Source organism: Heptranchias perlo, chromosome 34 (genome assembly GCF_035084215.1).
Source record: "Heptranchias perlo isolate sHepPer1 chromosome 34, sHepPer1.hap1, whole genome shotgun sequence".
NCBI lineage: Eukaryota > Metazoa > Chordata > Chondrichthyes > Hexanchiformes > Hexanchidae > Heptranchias > Heptranchias perlo.
The window spans coordinates 26803434-26823164 of NC_090358.1; the positions used below are offsets into that span (position 1 = coordinate 26803434).

Sequence of the window (19731 nt, forward strand, 5' to 3'; positions counted from 1 at the left end):
ACCAATCCCGGAGAAAAGAAAATGAAGGTAGCAATATTGAACCCAATGTGGCCCGAGCAACTTTGGTGTATGGAAGGTGCCTGGATTTGAAGAATAGAGGAGCCGACAATCTTTTCCCTTCTTTATTTGGTATGTTCTACACACACTGATGAAGACATACCAAGTTGTGCAATCAGGATAAGAATGAGGAGCTTCTTTATATAGGGGCTGACACTCTGTCCGCTACACAGTATTGGCTGGTACCAAAGGAGACTAACGCGAGGTGGCAGGCGAACTCTGCTTCCTGCATTGTTCATGTTGCTGATTGGTGTCCTCATGAAGCGCCATTTTCATTAGAATGGCTTATCCATTTCATTTTTCAATCATTTTTAAGGGGTATCTCCACAGAATCATACAGTATTCGGCCCATCGTGCCTGTGCTGGCTCTTTGAAAGAGCTATCCAATTAGTCCCCTTTCCTGCTCTTTCCCATAGCACTGCAATTTTTTCCTTTTCAAGTATTTATCCAATTCCCTTTTGAAAGTTACTATTGAATCTGCTTCCACCATCCTTTCAGGCAGTGCATTCCAAAACACTGAAGCCAGTTCTACCTTATATAGGCTGAGACTCCAGGCAAATTTGACATTGTGACATAATGAGATAAGAGACACCTCTAGTGGGATCAGCAATTGTAAACACTTGAAGATGTTCCACATATCATGTAAACCCACTGAGTCATGAAACCGTTTTTACTCACAAGCCCCACAGGCGCCAGTTGGTGATGCAATAGGAGAATTTCTCAGCATTGATGACAGAAGTCAACAAGTAGCTTGGTTAGTGTCAGCACTGAATAATATAAAAATCTGCAGCAAAAAGTTATCGTGAAGCAAAGCTGAAACCCGGTAGGAAGAAACAAACCGGTGTTTTGGGAGCAGGGCTTGCTGATCATGTGGGTGATAGCATCACATCAGGACAAGACATTTGGTTTCTCTTAGTCTCTATCCCAATTTCTGACCCATCTTCAGACAAATGCATTGGTCTGGGAAAGATGCCAACTGACTAGTTTAGGTTCCTACTTACCAAAACCGGTGGATCGATTTGCCAGACTGGTATAAGAAGGTCCTCCTGGTGAAGATGTCGACACTGGACTGGAGAGAGGACTGAAAGTAGACGGGTCTGCTGGGAATGTGTGACTTGATCCCATGGCGAAAGGTGGTGACTGAGCCTTACCGGACTGGGATGCTACTTGCTGTAAGAGGAGATAATGTCATTTTTAATGTTGAATTACCTGAAGTCTAAATAAAAGTAAGTACTCTGAACAAATTTCTTTTTACATAGAATGTACAGCACAGAAACAGGCCATTCAGCCAAACAGGTCCATGCCGATGTTTATGCTGCACACGAGCCTCCTCTCTTCCTATTTCATCTAACCTCATCAGCATAATTCCTTTCTCCCTCTTGTGTTTATCTAGCTTCCCCTTAAATGCATCTATGCTAGTCGCCTCAACTACTCCTTGTGGTAGAGAGTTCCACATTCTAACCACTCTCTGGGTAAAATGGTTTCTCCTGAATTCCCTATTGGATTTATCAGTGACTATCTTATATTTATGGCCCCTAATTCTGGTCTCCCGTGCAAGTGGAAACATCTTCTCTACGTCTACCCTTTCAAATCCTTTCATAATTTTAAAAGACCTCTGTCAGGTCACCCCTCAGTCTTCACTTTTTTTTAAAAAGAGAAAAGAGCCCCAGCCCGCTCAACCTTTCCTGATAGGTGTAACCTTTCAGTTCTGGTATCGTCCAAGTAAATCTTTTTTGCAATTGCTCCAGTGCCTTTGTATCCTTTTTCTAATATGGAGACCAGAACTGTTCACAGTACTCCAGGTGTGGACTAACCAGGGTTCTATACAAATTTCGCATAATTTCTCTTGCTTTTCAATTCTATCCCTCTAGAAATGAACCCGTGCTTGGTTTGCTTTTTTAAAAAAAATGGTCTTATTAACCTGCTTCGCTACTTCTAGTGATTTGTGCATCTGTACCCCCAGATCCCTCTGCTCCTCTACCCCATTTAGTATCTTATTATCCAAGCAATATGTGGTCTCCTTATTCTTTTGACCCATTTGTTAATTCAAATAAAGCCCTCAATATGTAAATGTTCAGAACATTTTGGTAATATGCTACTTTGAAAGCTTACTAAAGCTGGAAATGTAATACTAACAAGATGACAAAAATGATAACCGAACATATTAGAGGTGTAGGTCATTCAGAAGATCAAAACAATACAAGCAGCATATAACAACAGACCACCTGGGAATTGAATTCCTATGTGCTAATTTTAAAATAAACTTGTTAACAACTTCACTAAATTAATGCACACTGGAATTTGATGTTACGGTGTGAACTAGGGTGCTAAAACTAGCGCACAAGAATTTCAATCCCTATTGTAACAGGCCACAATTTTCATAAAGGTAGCATTATTTTTGTTGTACAAACCATTTTGGATGTTTAGTTTCTTTCTCACGCTGTTATTTTACTAATAAGGTATGAGGGAGTATCATTGCTCCAGCACTAGGGTTCCTTTGCCAATAGACATGCTCAGAATTGGCCTTTTGTCCCATATTTTCTTAGCCTAGTCTTGTACTGCTATTTACTGCTATAAACCATAAGGGAGCATTAATTCTCTAGTTGCTTTTGACTATAGACTGACTCAGATTTGCCATAGTTTCTCTCCCTAGCACCCCGAATACCAGCCTGGTTCAGAACAGCAAACTCAGCACAGAACAGGTTCGTATCTGGGACACTCTTGGTTTGTACAACTCAGTTCCACACTGCATACACTGAACAGGCTGGTCCTGACCTGACCATGGTTAAATTTGGTCAAGTTATTGGTGTGGCAGACAGATAAACGGACAAAAACAGAACACCCTCCTTCCTCACTTGTGAAGCAAGAGGGAAGAAAGAGAACTGACCAGTCAGAATTCTGACAGCTGGTGGCATATAACTAACCATCCACATTCAGCAATAAAAGTCCAGGTTAGGTTCTGGTTACACCTGAGGTGCCAATCTGTCTCAGGTAATGGGGCACACAGGTCTTGAGAAATGCTGCCATTTTGTTGCCATGGAAAGGGAAAATAAACATGAAACAACTAGGTAAACCCCTACTGCCTTGCCAATGTCAAATTTGAGCAGGTTCTTTAGAGGGGACGAAGATGAGGAGGTCCTTTCATTCCTGTGATCTGAACCTCAGACTGATGTAGAAGCAAGTCCAGAGCCTCCCAACCTGGTTTGCTACATAATCAATCAGGCATTCATGGCTCCAGATCAATTCCTAAATTGGTTTCAAATTCTGGTCCTCACAGAAGTGAAAGGAGCTGCTCCAAAAATGTACATAACACCTCGCCACAATAGACATCGGAGTGGCTGAGAAAGGGAGACCCAAAATAGTGGGTGTCAGTCAACAATATCGATGGTATATCAACACAGGTAAAATAATTTCATTGCTATATATTATTTTCAAATAGAGACTGAGGAGGTAGTTTGAATGGCCATCACCGCTAAAACTTTCCATTTCCTTTAATGACTGTGTTAATGATTGTGAATCTTTAGTTACAAGTAAATATTTTGTACTCATTTTCGGCAGTTGTGCTGGATGTGGATTATAAAGATATTTGCATAAACTGTGAAATAAATGTAGCTTGAAAACATTCCATGCGTTGGCTCTTTTCATGCACCATTGGAAAGTCAGTAATAGGAAAGCTTTTTGTATGTAAATAAGATTGTAATACATCTGTGAAATCTATGCAATTTTTATTTAAAATTGGTTCAGGTCACGCTTTCTTTAGAGAAAACATTTTTTGACTAGGTGTAATAATTTTGGCAAGGCAGAGGTTACAAAGCCAGTCAAATGTAGAATGCTCAAACACTAATTGCCTGTTTCTTTTTACTCTGCTGTAATACTGATGTCAACCGGATGACAGAACAATATCCTTTACATATTCCAATATCCCAGAATATTCACTGGAGTACTGAGTACAGTACTAGAGTTAAAACCTCATTTTAAGGAACATTTAGGGTCAGTTTACTTTTTAAAATCCCTTCATCAGGCATCCCGCCACTTCCCCGTCCTCTGCCTTTCCTGAGCCCTTGGTCAAGGAGCAATGCCTGCCAGTGCCAGTGCCACTGCCACTGACCTGCACTGGACACTGTCACATGCTGAATCGCATGCCTTCTTTTTACATCAAACTGCTACCGCATTATGGATCTTAAATGTTTACTGAGCAAAGCAGATGGGGCCTTGCTTTATCATAGGATAGTTCTTTCCCCCCAAATGATGTAAGTATATATTCTCAAGCATGGCTTTAACCCATCTATGCCTTGGACAAAGTCAAGAGCAGAACCCCACAGATCCACAAATTGTCTGTACAGGATTATACTGGTACACCCTCTCTAAGGCCTTGACATCCTTCCCCAGTGTAAGGATAAACTTTCAAAAGCAGGGAACACAAAACATATGATGAGTCTACAATGGAAAAGAACAGATTTGGAAACCAACTGCACAATTTTGCAAATATGTTTTAACCACATTTTCCTTACACAAAGATCAACTGAACGTAAATACAACCACCATAAATGTCAACATACATAGCAAGTCATACAAAAGTTTTTCCATTGCAATTTTACTTGTAGGTCAGACTCATTACAAAATCCTTATTGGCAAAAACAGAAATCATAATGAATCGCGCCCTATTCATGTATATTCTAATTGCTAAAGACAGTTTGTAGACATTAAAAATTTTCCATAATTGCGCAACACTGAGTAGGATAACAATCAAGTCATATTTAACTCCTAAACAATTCACTTAAAATAACTTGAGCATTGATCATGCATTCCTTGTGGCAGGAATAAATTAGGTCCAGTAAATGGTAGGTCCTTTTTTATTTTAATGGCAAGGAAGATACTTGTATCTGACAGAAAATAATGCGAGTGATAGCACTGACTGCATTCACCCAGCAGTTTCAGCATGGAATTTGGTGGTCTGGCTGGGGGACCCCATTCAGCACAGCTGTTATAATCATAGAATGATACAGCACGGAAGGAGGCCATTCAGCTCATCGTGCCTGCTCTTTGAAAAAGCTATTTCGATTTGTCCCATTCCCCTGCTCTTTCCCCATAGCGCTGCAAATTTTTCCCCTTCAGGTATTCATCCAATGAATCTATTTCCACCACCCTTTCAGGCAGTGCATTCCAGATCATAACAACTCGCTGCGTAAATTTTTTTTCCTCATGTCGCTTCTGGTTCTTTTGCCAATTACCTTAAGTTTGTATCCTGTGGTTACCAACTCTTCTGCCACTGGAAACAGTTTCTCCTTATTTACTCTATCAAAACCCTTCATGATTTTGAACACCTCTATCAAATCTCCCTTTAACCTTCTCTGCTTTATGGAGAACAATCCCAGTTTCTCCAGTCTCTCCACATAACTGAAATCTTTCATCCCTGGTACCATTCTAGTAAATCTCATCTGCACTCTCTCTAAGGCCTTAACATCCTTCCTAAAGTGAGGTGTCCAGAATTGGCCACAATACTCCAGCTGGGGCCTAATCAGTGTTTTATAAAGATTTTGCAAAACTTCCTTGCTTTTGTACTATATCCCTCTATTTATAAAGCCAAGGATCCCATATGCCTTTTTAACAGTCTTCTCAACTTGTTCTGCTACCTTGAAAGACATGTTTACATACACCCCCTGGTCTCTCTGTCCCTGCACCCCCTTTAAAATTGTACCATTTAGTTTGTATTGTCTCTGCTCATTCTTCCTACTAAAATGAATCACTTCATACTTCTCTGCGTTAAATTTAATCTGTCCATTTCCAGTCTGTCTCTGTCCTCCTGAAGTTTGTTACTATCCTCACTGTTTACTACATTTCCGAGTTTCGTGTCATCTGCAAACTTTGAAATTATACCCTGTACATCCAAGTCCAAGTCACTAATATACATCAAAAAGAGCAGTTGTCCGAATAACGACCGGGGGACACCACTGCACACTTTCCTCCAGTCTCGAAAAATAACCGGTCACCACTACTCTCTGCTTTCTGTCCCTTAGCCAATTTTGTATCCATGCTGTCCCTTTAGTCCTATGGGCTTCAATTTTGCTGACAAGTCTATTATGTGGCACTTTATCAAATGCCTTTTGGAAGTCCATATATACAACAACTGCACTACCCTTATCAACCCTCTCTGTTACTTCATCAAAGAACTCAATCAAGTTGGTCAAACACAATTTGCCTTTAACAAATCCGTACTGGCTTTCATTTATTAATTCATATTTTTCCAAGTGCCAATTAAATTTGTCCCGGATTATTATCTCTAAAAGTTTCCCCCACCATCGACGTTAAGCAAACTGGCTGGTAGTTGCCTGGTTTATCCCTCTCCCATTTTTTGAACAGGGGTGTAACATTTGCAATCCTCCAGTCCTCTGGTACCACTCCCATATCTAAGGAGGATTGGAAGATTATGGCTAGAGCCTCTGCAATTTCCACATTTACTTCCCTCAGAAACCTAGGATGCATCCCATCCGGACCGGGTGACATTTCTACTTTGAGCTCTGCCAACCTTTTAAGTACCACCTCTATCTATTTTTATCCTATCCAATTTCTCTACTACCTCCTCCCTTACTGTGACATTGGCAGCATTCTCTTCTTTAGTGAAGACAGATGCAAAGTACTCATTTGATACCTCAGCCATGCCCTCTGCCTCCACAAGATGATCTTTTTTTGTCCCTAATCAGTACCACCCTTCCTTTGACTACCCTTTTACTATTTATATGTTTATAAAAGACTTTTGGGTTCCCTTTTATGTAACCCGCTAATCTATTCTCATACTCTCTCTTTGCCCCTCTTAGTTCCTTCTTCAGTTCTCCCCTGCACTTTTTGTAATCAGCCTGGTTCTCTACTGAATTATGAACCTGGCATTTATCATCAACCTCCCTTTTCTGTTTAATTTTAATCTCTGTATCTTTAGCCATCCAGGAAGCTCGAGCTTTGCATGCCCTTCCTTTCCCCTTCGAGGGAATGTGTCTAATCTGTACCCAAACTGGGTCCTCTTAGAAGGCCTCCCATTGCTCATTTACTGTTTTACCTGCCAATCTTTGATTCCAATCCACCTGAGCCAGATCCCTTTTCAACTCACTGATTTTAGCCCTCCTCCAGTTGAGTATTTTCACATTTGATTTTTCCTTGTCCTTTTCCATAACTATTCTAATCCTGATGATATTGTGATCACTGTTTCCCAAATGCTCCCCCACTAAAACCTGCTCCACTTCATTTCCCAGAACTAGATCCAGCACTGCTTCCTTCCTCATTGGACTAGAGACATACTGATCAAGAAAGTTCTCTTGTACACATTTCAGGAATTACTCCTCCTCTTTGACCTACACTGTTATTATCCCAGTCTATATTAGGATGATTGAAGTCCCCCATTATCACTACCCTAAAGTTCTTGCATCTTTCTGCAATTTGCCTGAAAATTTGATCCTCTATCTCCTTCCCACTATTTGGTGGCCTATAGTATACACCCAGTACATCATCCCTTTCTAGTGCTGTAACAGTATCTTTGATCAATACTGCCAACCACTGCCTCCCCCACATTCCTTTTCTTTCTTCCTTACCTTTCCTGAATACATTGTAGCCAGGAATATTAAGTGCCCATTCGTCTCCTTGTTTGAGCCAGGTCTCCGTTATTGCCACTATATCACAATCCCAAGTGGCTACTTGTGCCTGCAGCTCACCAACCTTATTAACCATACTCCGTGCAATTACGCACATGAACTCCAAACCTATCTTAGTTTGCCTCGCATTTCCCCCGTCTGATCCCTCCTATTTTTGAACTACTCTTTATTCTAATGCTGTTTGTCTCTCCCAGTCCTCTGTGCAACTTGTTTCTCCTCTCTAATTCTTCATCCTGGTGCCTCTTCCCCTGTCAAATTAGTTTAAACCCTTCCCACAGCACTAGTTAACCTTCCTGCGGGGACATTAGTTCCATCCCAGTTGATGTGCAAACTGTCCATCTTGTACAGGTTGTTCCTTCCCTAGAACTGGTTCCAATACCCCAGGAATCTGAAGCCCTCCCACCTGCACCATTTCTCCAGCCACGCATTGACCTGTCTTATCTTACTATTTCTACTCGTATACCCAGTGCCACTAGTACGTGGCACTGGAAGTAATCCAGAGATTAACACCTATGAGGTCCTGCTATTTAACATGTACTCTAGCTCCCAAAACTCTGATTGCAGGAGCTCAACCTTCCCACGTCGTTGGTTCCAACATGGACCACGACTTCTGGCTGTTCCCCTCCCCCCCGCAGAATGTTCTGCACTTGTTCCGTGATAGGAACTTAGAGCTCCAGCAGCCATTTAAACAGTTGCATTCCCGCCTGTAAAACAAGATGTCACATTTGGGAGATTTCTGACTATGCTGCCATGGGAGGGAACCTTGGTGTAATATGTGTTAAAAATGCCACTTTGGAGTTCACCTCAGCTCTCAAGGGGTTAAATTCACACAACAGCAGGGCTTGGAGACATAGATTAAGACTCAGAGCGAGTGTCTGAACTATCGTGCTGTGGACAATAAAGGTTAGTTTGGACCCTTTAGTGACTGTTCACACCTATTCTGGTTGAGATGGCCCAATTCACTGCAGCTCAGCAGGGGTATCTGCCAGGGTCACCTGGTGCAATTCTGCTTCCTGGGATCAGAAGTAGCAAAAAGGAGAGAAAGTAACATATTCAGAGTCAGTCAGGCCAAAGACTGCAAGAAGGCCTGAGCTGGTAACTAAGACATAGCAGGTTGGTTTTCCCAGCTAGGTGGTGACCCAAAAGGAATTAAACAGGAAGTGAATATTCCATCCGCTATTTGGGATTGTTTAAGTTTTTTAACATTGTTTTGTGTTGATACAGGAAGCACTATAGCAAAAGTTTATGAAAGTTCTATAAAAATTGTTACTTTTGTGTAGTCAAATATATTCTGCAAAATAAACCAGCTTCTTGATTTGTCATTGACCTCGTTGTACCTGGGTGTTCATCAATCCCAACTATCGAGAGATCGGAGAAGTGCATGTGAGTTCACAGTATCCAAATCTGAAACGTGAGGGGCATGGGCTCTGCTAACAGAACCCACCGATCCCGAGAAAGTATCCACAGCATACCCTGGATTTGTAACACAAGTGAAGGAGGTAGATTTTGACATTTTACATTGAAGTCAATGGAAATAAAAATCGGAGATGTAAAACGGGCTGCCGAATCGCTATCAACCGTTTTACACTATCGTGCAAAGTCAAAATCTACCCCCAGGAGTTTAGAGCTGTCAACTTTCTGGAAAATGCTGGGTACTAAACCCACACAGGCCCAGATTCACAGAAGCTGCACTTGAACTTGTGTGAAGCATAAACACCGGCATAGAACAGTTGGGCCGAATGGCCTGTTTCTGTGCTGTACATTCTATGTAATTTTATGTAATCTAGTTGCATCTAGACTAGCTGCACTCATTTACCATTATATACAATGATGCTTCTGTATCATTGTATGTGTTCTTTAAACCTGTAACGTCCCGAGAGCACGGCCTTGCAGGACAAGATGGCAAGTGACAGAAGGAAATGGACCCGGACTAGAGGGCCCAGAAATTTCAAAACCTCGAGTGTCTTTGAAGACACCATGTTGGAACTAGGGGGATTGTGAAAGAGTGAAGCCGGAGGCCCCCCTGAAGCTCAGGGCTAGTGCTATGCTGTTCCTACGTCTTCAACACTATTTCTGCACATTGGCATACACTTGAGCATAAAACCACACGGTATATTGCAATGCAAGCACTATTCGACCTTTTCTCTTGCAGCCAGCGTTACAATGTATGTTCCTCTGGTCTGGAAGAACAGCCTGCTAGTCGTGCAAGTGGTCCCAAGTAAACCAGCACCTTGAAGTACCCTGTGCCTTTCTGACCAACAGCTGTAAGCATCAAGAAGTGTCAGCCTTGACTCAGTGGTAACACTTTCCTCTCTGAGTCAGAAGGTTGTGGGTTCAAGCCTAACTCCAGAGACTTGGGCACATAATCTAGGTTAACACTTCAGTGCAGCACTGCTCAGACAGACATAAAACATCACTAAAACATATAGCTCGTTGCAGTTGGTAGGACCTTGCTATGTGCAAATTGGCTGCCGTGTTTCCCTACATTACAATCACTGCACTTTAAAAGTACTTCATTGGTTATAAAGTCCTCTGGGATGTGAAAGGCGCTATATAAATGCTAGTCCTTTCTTTCTAATGCGTGCTCTGAGGGATTTAGATAGTGAGCTTGAGAACATAATGCCAGCTAAGGTACACTGCGCATGTGAGAAAGAGCAGCAACCTGCTGGCCATGGGCCCAGCTTGGACCCTTCCTCAGCCAGACAGCCTTGGGATTTGGACTTCATAGGGCATCCGTATGAAAGGAAGTTGCTCCTAGGCAGTTATGGCTACAAGAGTCATTTGAGTCTATCCAAAATATCCTGAAAGGTCTGGCTGGGTAGGAGTGTGGAGGAATCCATTACCTGCCTCTGTGCAGTTGTACAGGAAGGCTTCTCTGCACTTCTCCATCATAGAGCAAAGCCCCCAGTGATACTGATCCTACACCCAGTTGGAGTATTTCTCCAATGTTCAAACATTGGTTTCAATGCTATAGAGGAAAAAATTGCCATCCCTTTTGGTAACATCTGGGGATTGGGGGAAACTGAAGAAAAGGGGGAGAACCCCACAGTGTAGAAGATGCAATTATACCTTTGGAACACGGTAAATCACTTTAGAAATACTTTCTTTCCCCTGCTCAATAAACCTCCCTCTGGTAAATCTAGTACCATAATGGGATTCCTCAATGTATTGTTGGTCCAACAGAGTAGCTGGAGCACCAGGGTTAGTTTCTTGTCGCTAGTGGTCTGGGAAATGCGTCCTTTTCCCATGTGGCATTCTGTCCCTCTCTTATTGCTGGATCGAAATCAGGGTTTGTGTCGTCTTATTCAGGAGCGGGTACTAAGTCTTACCTCTGGGGGGGATGGCAATGGTATACCAATGACAGCTTTAACTTGGGTTGCAAATCAAGCCTCTGGACACATTGATGTTTTTCCATTATTGTAACAAGCTGAGCTTTGAATGATCAATGAAACTCTCGATTCTTTTTAAATTCAAAACTAATCTGCGGAAACAATATCTCAGTGAACAAGTGGTCAATCTATGGAACAGGCTCCCTAGGGAGATGGTGAAAGACGTTAGTGTTGATTCATGCAAATGTAATTTAGAGAAATTTCTTTCAGAAAATAACACTTTGGGATACAGTATATGAGTAATTTGAGACATGACATGTGGCAAGTGTAGCAGGCTTGGGAGGAACAGGTGACTTTAGGCCTATGGTTCCCAAAGCTCTCCACCACTGGGGGTTTTCCTCGCCTCATGTCTGGGTCTGTTGTAGATTAATTGATGGAGATTGATTGTACAATTAATCAACAACTCGGTTACCGTTGTATCGAGCAACTACCAGGATGGTAAAAGGTGAACTAGATGGACCGTGGTCTTTTCTCATCTATGTTTCTGGAGAAAATTGGACCATAGTGGTCTCTGGGTGCCCTGAGTAAAATCATGCCTGAGGTGAGATGTGAGATTTTAATCTATAACCTGTTTCAGCACCGGGGCTGTAAAGCATCAAACTCAACAGCTAAACTCTCGAAGAGATGCTTGTGCACAGAACTCCCTCAGGTAGCATGTTCTAGTCATTACCTGTTAACTGGTTTTAAAAGGTGATATGGAGTCCAAGCTTCACTACTGCAGTTGCCCGCCTTCCCCCAGTTTCAGTGATACTTTATGCAAGCACACACACTTCGTTTCTGACTGTTACAAAACGATTCCCATCACAGCAGACTTGCATGCAACAAAGACCACATTATATTCTTTTCTCCTCTTCCAGTTTTCTCCCCTTATCTGAACACTTTAACCCATGTGAATCGATGCCATTCCATGGGCACCAGGCCCCCTCCACTACCTCACCAAGTAGACATTTTTTAAATGTGAACCTAGACAGTGCACACTGGCAGGCTTGTCTATCTCAAGGGCCATCACAGCCAACCCTGGTCTGATCCTCACCTGATGCATACTTTCCCAGCAGGAGCCACTGAATTGCAACCAGACACAAGAGCCCTGGCTGATTCTTTGCCCTTGTTCAGCCCAGTGGTACTGAAGCCAAGTGTAGCATCTAGCTAACTTGGCTGAGATCAAAGAACCCATTATAGAATGGGCTTTAAGCTTAGGATCTTTCTGGTCTATGCAACTCAGGTCCAGCCCTACCAACTGAGGCAGTGGGAGAGGCTGATCAGTTTAATTTATAACACATCTCAGTGTACACTGGTCTTGACTTACAGCAGTAATGCAAGAGGCTGATGAAAAAGTAGCTTCCCACAGACAGATATTTCCACATGTGCTCCCACTGTTCTGAATGAGTATCACAGCGATGTCCACTCTACAGCTGTAAAAATACAGGATCTGTATTTTTCATGAAGTGGTTTGAAGCCAAAAAGGCCAGCTTTTCTAGTGAGCAAGTTATGGGATGTACATTGCAGCACAGTCTGGCCACTGAAAATGGCGCAGTGCATCAATATTCTAATCATTGATGCTGTTACAGATATTCTCAGTGGTATCTGGTGTTTCAGTGTTTCTTGAGGACTAGACAGAGTAGATAGAGAGAAACTGTTCCCATTGGCAGAAGGGTCAAGGACCAGAGGACATAGATTTAAGGTGATTGGCAAAAGAACCAAAGGTGACATGAGGAAAAACTTTATCACTCAGCGAGTGGTTAGGATCTGGAATGCACTGCCCGAGGGGGTGGTGGAGGCAGATTCAATCACGGCCTTCAAAAGAGAAATGGATAAATACATGAAAGGAAAAGATTTGCAGGGCTACGGGGAAAGAGCAGGGGAGCGGGACTAGCAGGATTGCTCTTGCATAGAGCCAGTGCGGACTCGATGGGCTGAATGGCCTCCTTCCGTGCTGTAAACTTTCTATGATTCTATGATTGTACTTCAGCAAAATCTTATTTTTGTCATATTAATGATAAATATCTATCTCGGAAATGAATGAGGGAAATAATTCTGGCAAGCAGATGCTCATGTTTACTGAGAATTGGTTCATGATTTGTGTAGATATAAAGGCACCAATTATAATAGTAGCCTTTACGCACAATGTATTCATGAAGTTACAGGGAAAACCCTAATGGAAAAACTGGCTTCCTATTAAAGTGAAGAGAGAATGATGTAAACGCTTTAGTAACTTTACATCAAAAACTTTCTCAATCCATGTTTTTTTTTACAAACAGAAGTTCAATTAGCAACTGTTCGTCCTAGAACATTTGATAATGCAAATCATCTGAAACTGAGCGTTCTTTTTGCATGACCTAGAAATATTATCTGCTTTAACTTTTAAAAAAAAATATTCAGCTGAAGGAATGAGATATTTTGAACTACAGCACTACTTAAAAAGAGCAAGTGTGCTGCTCCTCTTGGCTCAGCCTCAAACGTCAGTACCAGGAAATGGAAACATCTTTTCTATGTTATCTGGAGGCAGTTTCCGTGTATTTTAAACTTTGAAGTGGCAAAGGGGGACTCGGTTCAAACTCCTGCTGAAACATGTGCTGCCACCAGGAGCCACACAAAGGATCGTTGAACTGACCTCAAGTCAGGAAATTCAGGATTTCCAGGAGCTAAGTTTCTCTTCAGTTCAGAGTAAAAGCCATATGGTAGGCTTCTGACAATCTCGCTGATACCTCTTCACTCCCATACGAAGTTACACGGGTGTTATTATTTAGGGGCTGAATCAGGTGCTATAATGTGCAGACAAAATCAAACTGCATCGAAAGAGTAGTCCATCCAAAGGAAAATATTTTGAGAGCAAACTGTTTATGGAAATGGCTCCAAAGTTGATACTTCAACAACAACAACAAGAACTTGTATTTATTTAGCTTCTCTAATGTAGATAAACGTCCCACGGTGCTTCACAGAGGTGTACTTAAAAAAATATTACATGTAGTTTGTCGGAAGAGGAAGTCCCTGACATGGAGAGGAAAGGAACGTTCTTCTTTAGATTCACTGTGAAGCTGTTGTAGATGAGCCATTGATTAGAATATATTTACAGATAAACGGGATCCAGGCAGAAATATTAGAGATCAATTGTTTCGGATATCATTAAAACATCTCGTTACTTATTCACGGTCTTTATTCTTTGGGTAAGAGCTAGGAGTCAGGTATTTAGTACATCTCTGTCAGAGTGAGACTACATTGGAAGAACTTCTTTGTAAATATTTTTTCTTTCAGTATATTTATGCAAAAATGCTACAAGTGTTTGTAATATCCCACAGATGCAAGCAGAGTGAATAACAATTTTAAACCCCCAGAGTTCCAATCAATAACGTTTTCCATTATAAGCAATTTCTATGTGTAATCTATAGGTAGCTGCAAATGTACTGGAAAAAAATGAACATTCAGGAGGAATCACATTTGCAAAATGTGATCCTGAATTGAGTGATCGGTGTAATAAACAGCTTTGAGTTGAGGTTGGTCTGCTGTCCTAAGTTGCATTCATTCAACAAACATTTTAAATGGGAAGGAGCATGTTATAGAGCTACTCCAAGACAGGAGAAAAACTAGAGAGGAACTATAGAAATTATGTAGAGAAAACATGAAATTCAGAGAGCAAACGATGCAGATGAAATGCCAGAAAGCTGTTGGCATAAAGGAGAGAAACAGACAAATTAGGAAATGTGTCACAAGTTAGGATAGACAAATTACTATAGCTGTCACAAACCATGGTATTGTGCTGTTCTGTTTTGTAAGACCTCTGCCGTGGTGTTGATCATGGCGAGTCAGAGGTTACACTGTTCTGGGTTGGGGTTGCTGGGGTGAGGGAGGGATCTACATGGTCTTTAAAAGGATTTGGAAAGAGACTTATAAGATATGTGCTAATACAGTGAACTGTTTTTTGATTGGCTCCTGGGAAATTTAAGCCAAACTGTTATTCTGGTGGTTGAATTCCACAATTTTGCCCATTCTATAAATTAGTGGCCTTGGTTATTCAATTCAATTTCCATCTCTTAGCTTTTTTAAAGTCTATGATACATAGCGAGATGGTGGGCAATATGTACCAGGTTGGAGCTAGTTACCTTGGGAATGGGGGTGGGGGGTTTTTTTTAAATTTTTTTTATTCGTTCATGGGATGTGGGCGTCGCTGGCAAGGCCAGCATTTATTGCCCATCCCTAATTGCCCTTGAGAAGGTGGTGGTGAGCCGCCTTCTTGCGAGATTTTACAACTGAGTGGCTTGCTAGGCCATTTCAGAGGGCATTTAAGAATCAACCACATTGCTGTGGGTCTGGAGTCACATATAGGCAGGCTTCCTTCCCTAAAGGACATTAGTGAACCAGATGGGTTTTTACGACAATCCGGTAGTTTCATGGCCATCATTACTGATACTAGTATTTTAATTCCAGATTTTTTATTTAATTAATTGAATTTAAATTCGCCAGCTGCCGTGGCGGGATTTGAACTCATGACTCTGGATTTTTGTCCAGGCCTCTGGATTACTAGCCCACTAACATAACCACTATGCTACCGTATTAGCAGAATGACTGGAAGGGGGAAGTCCTTGGGTTTGGTAGTACTGAAGGGGTGGTCGAGAGGAGGGGTGGTAGCAGGTCTGCAGGGGCTTGGCATTACTCAGCAGTAGAAGGTGGGTTCTGACAACACTGGGGGGAGAGAAGTTTATGAGGTCTCCCTAGTGACAGTGAAGTAAATGTGTTTTGATAAATTAGTGTTTGAAAACACCAACAATGAATAAACACTAGTCAATCTCCTGTACCACTGTGCATAGAGAATCAAGACTAAGTGCAGGCTTCCCGCGAACCAAGGTTAAAATTCAATGAGTCTTTATAAAGCTCAAAATTACTTTTAAACATTTGCCTGCCTTTGCAAATTATGTGCTTCTGAGCCATATACCAGCGCACTGCTGGCTTTTTAGCATCAGTCTGCTGCCGTGTTGGGTCCTGGGCAGAATTTTTATTCTGTGACTCGGTATATAAAAAGCTGAAAATTGACATTTTTATTTTATTGTGTCTTTTGTTGTTTATTAATTTTGTGGCTGGGTGACAGTACACTCTGGGCATAGCTAACGCAGCTGTATAATTAAATAATAATTGTGCAAATTCTAAGCATAAAGAAAAGAAAGCACAGGTGCTGTAAATCATCTACACTTGTCTCCCTTTCACTGAGCTAAACTCTCTGAAGTAAAAAAAATAAGCAATTGATACTTTTAGTCAAAAAGGTTTCTTAAGTTCATCTTCAAGCTTGTTTACAAATCAGTTGGAAAAACAAAGAAACATAAATAGTGTCACTGAATGAGGAAAGGTATACTTTGACATTTGAATGGAGGGAAATGTTTTTTTGAATTCTCAGTACAAACAAAAGAAAGTACGGGTCTTGTAATTAATCTTTCTCTCTTCCTCTCTCGTTGGGCCAGACTCTATCTTGAGTAAAAATGAAGCCGTTAAATCTGAAACTTTAACTGAAAAAAAGTCTTCAAAATTCTTTCTATAGCTTTGCTTCAAATTATTTCAAAAAACAAACAGGGGAAAACACACATGTCCACGTGCACGGCATCATACTGCTGCATTCTGGGGAGTTCACCACACCAAAGGAGCTCTAGTCGGTAACTCAAACCCGCGACCTCTACCACCTAGAAGGACAAGGACAGCAGGCACATGGGAACACCACCTGCACGTTCCCCTCCAAGTCACACACCATCCCGATTTGGAAATATATCGCCGTTCCTTCATCGTCGCTGGGTCAAAATCCTGAAACTCCCTTCCTAACAGCACTGTGGGAGAACCTTCACCACACGGACTGCAGCGGTTCGAGAAGGCGGCTCACCACCACCTTCTCAAGGGCAATTAGGGATGGGCAATAAATGCTGGCCTCTCCAGCGACGCCCACATCCCATGAACGAATAAAAAAAAATCTTCTGCTGACCGAGTGATAGCTCTGGGAAAAATAACAGCTTCAAACTCAGGCTTTTCAGAGAGGCTGAATTAAAATTGTTAATGAGGGTACTCAAAAAGGCAATTTTATAAGCAAGTTTAGTCAGATTATCGTGAAATTTGCAAGTTTTAAATGCTTCTATTATGTTAAAAAAATTATTTTGAGCCTGTAGTCTCAGGTAGAGGGGGAAAATTGGCCGATTAATAAATCTTGAGGGATTTGACTGGCTGTTTTCTTTTTTTTTTAATTGGTAGATTTTCCCCGAGTCTTGACAGTTAGAATTGTGATTTGTTGTTTTCTTTATTTCAGCCATTCAAAAACGTGACAGGGAAGTGTAATGATCTTGAAGTATGTGCGACTGTATCTTTTCACATATAGCGAGACACACTAATGGATTTGCTGTGGCATTGCCCATTGTAAGTCCATGTTTTACAATGATCAGAGTACTTTACCACCTAATGCACAATTTATTCGTCAACTGCTAAAGTGGAGCTGCGGCAATGTGGCATGTCCTTTTAATGTCACAAAGTCAAATTGCCCCAGCCTGAGGTCATTCAGAATTGAGTTGTTGTTTGGTCGGGGAACTTTGCAGATTGGAATACAGTTGTCAGTTTCAACTCAGAAGCACACAACATTTTAAAACTGTTTTGTATCCGTCATAAAATCTGACACCTAGAGTGTAACGTCTGTGTGCACCAACGTACTGTTTTTAATATATTACTTGCTGATCTCCTATGCTGTTACTCATGGTGAGTTGGAGAATATGCTGTTTTTTTCCCATGTAACGTAAAATATACATATTACAACATTGCAGTGACTGAACAAATTAATTTGCATTTGTACTAGAGTATTATGGGATCATTAGTGGTATTTTCATTCTCAAATTCCATGACTGGCGATAGTAGCAGGCTTTTTATTCCCTCTTGTTTGGGGTACATCTCCAATGTGGCAGGACTTTCACCTGTCCTGGACGTGCTCCACTGACACTGACTCTACGTCTAGCCCCAGGGTCATGAAGGTACAGAAGATAGTATGCACCAGTGTTGCTACGGTGGGCCTATAGGCAAGAGGTGGCTGCTGAGCTGCCTGAATAGACACATTTTTCTTTACAAATTTTGACTTTTATTAGTGGGGCCTGTGCACGGCAGTGATGCGAGAACAGGGTCACCTTCAATTTTTTTTTATTCGTTCATCGGATGTGGGCGTCGCTGGCGAGGCCGGCATTTATTGCCCATCCCTAATTGCCCTTGAGAAGGTGGTGGTGAGCCGCTCGCCACCACCTTCTCAATGTGTCTCTCAGGAGAGAGAGACCATCGCGGGAGGAGAGAAGGCCAGAGATCGGGGCTTTGGGGGGCGGTGGGGGAGAGAAAGGCCATCGCAGGAGGGTTTGGCCATGATCGCGGCACGGAGCGAACATCGTTGCTTGGGGGGTGAAGGTCTGTGATCGCAGCAAGGGGGAGAGAGAGGCCGCGATCAGCAGGCAGGAGGCCTGGCCCACAAGGAGAGCTGTACCATCTAGAGCCGGCAGCTCCCACCTCCCTTTCACTCCCAATTGCATGATGGGAGCCTGACTAAATGTGTTAATAAAATGCCCTGCATGGCAGGACACTCGCACAACACGAAACGTGCCACCATGAAAATGGCAGCAGGCGCGTACACAGCAGGTTGGGGTTGCATTCCCTCTTCGTTCATTCCCACCTGTCATTGCAGGTGTTAATATCAATAACTTGCATTTATATAGCACCTTTAATGTAGCAAAACGTCCCAAGACACTTCACAGGAGCAATTATGAAACTAAATGTGACCGAACCACATAAGGAGATATTAGAACAGGTGACCAAAAGCTTGGTCAAAGACGGAGGTTTTAAGGAGTGTCTTAAATGAGGAGAGAGAGAGATAGAGAGGCGGGGAGGTTTAGGGAGGGGATTACAGAGCTTAAGGCCTAGGCAGCGGAAGGCATCGCTGCCGTGGAGCGATTAAAATCGGGGAGGTGCAAGAAGGGAAAATTGGAGGAGCGCAGGGATCTCGGAGGGTTGTAGAGCTGGAGAAAGTTACAGAGACAGCAAGGGGCGAGGGATTTGAAAACAAAGATGAGCATTTTAAAATCGAGGCGTTGCCGGACCAGGAGCCAATGTAAGTCGGCGAGGGGTGATGGGTGAATGGGACTTAGTGCGAGTTAGGATATGGATAGCAGAGTTTTGGATAGGCTCCAGTTTATGGAGGGTGGAAGATGGGAGGCTGGCCAGGAGGGCATTGGAATAGTCAATTCTAGACAAAGGCATAGATGAGGGTTTCAGCAGCTGAGGCAGGAGTGGAGACAGGCGACGTTACGGAGGTGGGAGTGGGCGATCTTGGTGATGGAGCGGAAATGTGGTCAGAAGCTCAAATAGGAAGCCAAAGTTGCGAAAAGTCTGGTTCACCTCACATAGTCGCCAGGGAGAGGGATGGAGTCGGTGGCTCGGGAACAGAGTTCGTGGTGGGGACCGAAGGCAATGGCTTCTGTCTTCCCAATATTTAGTTGGAGGAAATTTCTGCTCATCCAGTACTGGATGTCGGACAAGCAACGTGACAAGAGGTGGTGGGACGTAGAGCTGGGTGCCGTCAGGGTACATGTGGAATCTGACCTTGTGTTTTTGGGGCAGCATGCAGATGAAAAATAGAAGGGTGGCCAAGGATAGAT

At 42.4% G+C, this 19731-nt stretch overlaps 1 protein-coding gene across 3 annotated transcripts in view; it reads right to left on the bottom strand.

Annotated features, from left to right (window-relative positions):
• The window catches only part of arnt2 (aryl-hydrocarbon receptor nuclear translocator 2), a 316675-nt gene that overhangs the window by 57133 nt on the left and 239811 nt on the right, over positions 1-19731 (bottom strand). For all 3 annotated transcript variants that reach the window (XM_067971628.1, XM_067971629.1, XM_067971630.1), the window contains one exon: positions 1059-1227. In XM_067971628.1, the coding sequence (XP_067827729.1) occupies positions 1059-1227 (169 nt within the window). The remainder of the gene's footprint in view (positions 1-1058; positions 1228-19731) is intronic.